A 4,680-nucleotide genomic window follows, 5' to 3' on the forward strand; every position below is an offset into this window, starting at 1 on the left:
CCAATTAATATATATAATATGATGGATCACCGGTACCTAACTCTCAAGAATGATTTAATTTCTATTGATGTCCGGAAACGTAAATATATTTTTCAGGAGAGTAAAGTTAATTAATTACATCTACAATTTTTTTTTTTTTTTTTTTTTTTTTTAGCTCTTTTACATCTTGATGACGTGTCAACTTAGGGTCAGATTTTCCTTCTTTATTTTTCTTATTTTTCTTTTTTTAAACTAAAAACAATTCACAAATTTCCTCACATTCAATTCTTACTTTTAAAAGGAAGTAAGAACCATTGGACTATGACACTAATTATATCGCTCTAAGGCTTCTTTTTTTTTTTCTTTTTTTTTATTATTATTATTATTATTATTATTATTATTATTATTATTTTGAATAGGAGCGACCTTTTTCATCTGAAATAGAAATGTGAACTATTTTATAATTCAAATTTATTTTATTATATCTAACCATATACATATATAGTTTCAACATAAGAATATATTTTCAGGCGCCATGAATTGAAATTAAAGTTCATAATTCTTTCGTATTTTTATATAATTCTCATGATTTAAAAATAAACATAAACAAAAATTTCATAAAAAAGGCGTGTAATCTCTAATATAAACTAAATAGCATGTTAAGAAGATTAGTATATTTTTATCTTTTTATTAACAATCATATGATAAAAAAAAAAATTAAAAAAAAGAATTAAAAATTAAAACAATAAAATAATAAATTATTGTATCTTCCACTTTGCTTATGCTGCTGCTGCTTTACAAGGCGCGGTGTACGGTGTTAAATATGCATTGCATGGTCATCCATCATGGTACAGGCATGTACTCGAGCCAAGCTGAGTTTAGTTTGGGCCGTTGGATTCCGTTCAATTACATAAAATAGGGGCTCAAGTTTGAGCTGAATTTTGAAGAGTTGTTCGAATTTGACTTGTTAAAAGCGCGTCTAGCCGAATTAAAGCTTGGCTCGAACTCAGCTAGCTTAACAAGCTGAGCCTCCAATTGAGCTCATGCGGCTTGAGCTCGATTGAAGTTTTATAATAAATTTTATTTTTTAAAAAAATATATATATATTAAAATTCAATACAATTTTAACTTTGATCTATATTTCATATTTTAAATAGAATGTTTGTAGTATTACATATATTATGTTTACTGTGTTAATATTTATACACTATAATTATAGTATCTTATATTTATAAAACTTATTTTTATACATATATATACACACATACACATACACATACACACACACACACACACGAGCGAGCTAGCAATTTGAGCCGAACAAGTCGATTCAAATTTATATAAGTTGAGCTCACGAACTTTATTCGAACCAAGCCAAATTTATATGAGTATGTCTCATTTAATATACGAGCAGATTATTGTGTTCACAAATGACTCATTTATTTTTCGAACCGAGACTGAATTGAGTTTAAATAAGCCAAGTTTAACTGAGTTCACGAGAAGTTGGGCTCATCTAACACCGATTCATGGAGTTTGATAGGGAGTATGTTAGCTTGCCTTTTGATGATGGGAAGATCCGGGCTAAAAGTGGGATTTTAAATTAAATTTTAGAAAAAATATTGTTTAAGAGCGTATTTTAAAAAATTACGGTTTAAAAACATAGAAAAAAAAAATTATGTTTTCTTTTTTTGAAAGTGAAAAAATTGCATTTTCAAATCGCAGACAAGCTAGAAGTGCACTTTTAGGAACGTACTATTTTAAAAGTCAAATCGTGATTTTAACAAACACATAATTGCGTTCTCAAATCACGAATTTTAAAATCGTTATTTTTTAATAGCACTGTTTGAAATCACAAACACAAACGGACCCTTAAAATGAGGTTAGTTTTAATATTTTAATATTTTATATTTTGTTTTGTTTTATCATATTATTTTTTATCGTAATTGACATGCATGTGTCAAACTATGATAGGTACTAATGTGATAAATTAATAGATTCTGTCAACATTTTTAACTGCAGAACTATTTTTTTTTTTTTCTTATTCTAGTTTCTAGAGAGTGATTAATCACTTCTTAAAACTCAGTTAACTATTTATCAAAAGAGACATGCTACTACACTTGGGCTTTTTTCTTTCTTTTTTTTTTTTTTTTTTTTTTAAGTTTATTTTGAAAATTTTGACATCTTCAATTAGGATTTAACGAAAAATATTAATAGAGAGATAACATTACAAACTTTCAAAACACGGCAACTCAATATTACAAATTTTTAAAAATTGAGGATGCGATTGTAAAAAATTATAAAACATCATGGAGTAATTGAAGTTTCCCCTAATTTTGTTTATAAATAAATTGATGTGGTAGTTTATAATTAGTGAAATGATGAAGTAACAACTTTAACTTATTAATTTAATTAGTTAGTAATTAACTTATCAACTATATACTCTTAATCATTCTATCAATTATAAATTACCTGAATTAATAATATATATATATAGTAAAAGTCTTTTCAAAACGTAGAAAATCAGTTTTTTTAAATTACAAGGAAGATTGTGTTTTTTTTTTAAATGCAGAATTTTATAGATTAATTTGTGATTTTAAAGACTAAACTACAATTTTAAAAATTAATTTTTAAATTATACATTTTAAAATCATTATTTTAAATTACAAACTCAAACGACCTTAGTATCAAGGGATTTTTCAAGAAGATTTTGCTCGAAGAGAAGCACTTATTATCTGCAGCTCCTACGATTTCGAACGTTTTATATATGAGTACTAAACCGAGATCCTTACAATCTCTACCACATGACATTATCTGAATGGACGAGCAAATTTCATCAGCACTTAATACTGATAGACTGATAGCTTCTTCTCATCGTTAGGTCCAATGCATGTCGAACAACCCTGACATACATCTTACTGCAGTCTGCAGGCAACACATCGCCATGTAGGTGTATTAGTTTTCCTGTAAATAGTTTTAGCCAATAATTAATCCTTTATATCCCTAAACGTTGTCCCAAAGCTCACGTACTTAATCCAGAAGATTAGCTTAATAGTTTGGAAAATCTGTTTTTGTTTTTGTCTTCTTTGAAAACTGTTTTTGAAAATAAAAATAAAAAATAATAATATTGAAAACACAAAAAACCAAACACGCCCAAGCTCTGAACTCGCATTTACCCCCATTTACTGCTCTCAACTGTCACCCACCTCTCTTTTTGCCTATAAAGAGGACCCCTTGACGCTGGGTTCGGCACTACTAAGACAACACAGTAATAGCGAGAGAGAGAGAGAGAGAGAGAGAGGAGATGGCAAGGTGGTTTATCATGGTGGTTCTTGCTCTAATTGTAGTTCACACTACAGCTAGGTCTCCGCCCGGTGATTCTGGACTCAACGACCAAAAGAACTTCATTTCATATGGCGGGGTTGGCGGCTTTTCTGGACTTGGTAGTAATGGACTCCCCTTCGGTGGAGTTGGTGGAGCTGCTGGGATCGGCGGTGGGCTTGGTGGCGGAGCTGGGCTTGGTGGAGTTGGTGGACTAGGTGGAGTCGGTGGCGTGGGTGGCGTGGGTGGCGTTGGTGGCTTGGGTGGCGGTGTAGGTGGCTTGGGTGGTGTTGGTGGCTTGGGTGGTGTTGGCGGCGGAGCTGGTGCCGGAGTTGGCGGTGGCGTTGGTGGTGGGAGCGGTACTCTTCCATTTCCTTGAAGTTATGGCATTTGCTCAGTTTAGCTTATGATGATCTAGTTAGTGTTTGGCAGTTGAGTTCGTTAGTGTGTGACATGCATGTTTTGTATTTCTTTTTCTTTTCTCCTTCAGCTCTTTCTCTGTATTTCCTTACCGTTTCCTTCAGTATTCGCAACCAAAAATAATAGTAAGAAAAATGTCTCCATGTGTCTTTGGGTATGTATTTTCTTGTTGAACATTATCTGAATGCACTCCACTTCGTCTCTCTCTCTCTCTCTCTCTCTCTCTCTCTCTCTCTCTCTCTATATATATATATATATAGGTGCAAATTACCCTTTTCAAACCGAATCGAGCCATTATAAACGTGCCATGCAGCCTGCAGATACTTGATAGACTAGCAGTCTACCAAGTCCCACTCGATCTACTGCCTAACGATATATTAGAGCTTGAAAATGAAAAAATGTAGCTCATAAAAAAAGGGAAAAAAAAATGTAATGTTTGAAATATCTTAAAAGGATATAAGTGTTTAATGCAATGACATAAAGATTTGGAAGTTTTGTTCTCAGAACCCAAAATGGTCGGAATACGATACACTCATTTCATTTAAAACCGAAAAAAATCATTTCATGGTCATATTTAAAGTTGTTTATTTACCGGTGTATATGAAGTCAATGTTAATTAGCAGGTCTTTTATAAAATATGAGATCATGTATACCATTAAATTTGTCAATTCTAAATCATGATCATAAAATAGATAATTATATACATTGTTAGATGCGTCAACTTTAAATAAAATAGATAATTCTAAGAATAGTCTTAAGTATAAACCTAAAATGATGGGTGGTGCTTTCAGATAGAGATTCTAACAATTTTGTTTTCTAGATTATTTGTAATTTTGGTAATAAATGTGAGAACTTTTATGTACCTGGTCATTTATCTAAGACGTCCCGTTGTTCGGGTAGATGAGTCTAATAAAAAGTCTCAAACATTTATTGTCCAAATTGCTTATTCAAAATCGGAATCTG

The 4,680-nt window shown here is 31.3% G+C and overlaps 1 protein-coding gene across 1 annotated transcript; it reads left to right on the forward strand.

Annotated features, from left to right (window-relative positions):
* The first annotated feature begins 3,212 nt into the window (after window positions 1–3,212).
* On the forward strand, window positions 3,213–3,874 carry LOC133857947 (glycine-rich cell wall structural protein 1-like). Its single transcript, XM_062293338.1, has one exon. It carries the CDS (start codon window positions 3,281–3,283, stop codon window positions 3,674–3,676), a length of 396 nt encoding a protein of 131 aa, XP_062149322.1. The 5' UTR covers window positions 3,213–3,280; the 3' UTR covers window positions 3,677–3,874.
* Window positions 3,875–4,680: the final 806 nt, after the last annotated feature.

Source organism: Alnus glutinosa, chromosome 14 (assembly GCF_958979055.1).
Source record: "Alnus glutinosa chromosome 14, dhAlnGlut1.1, whole genome shotgun sequence".
Lineage (NCBI taxonomy): Eukaryota > Viridiplantae > Streptophyta > Magnoliopsida > Fagales > Betulaceae > Alnus > Alnus glutinosa.

Bases quoted from the DNA above. Each gene is read 5' to 3' on its own strand.
- LOC133857947 (XM_062293338.1), top strand. From the start codon at position 3,281: ATGGCAAGGTGGTTTATCATGGTGGTTCTTGCTCTAATTGTAGTTCAC.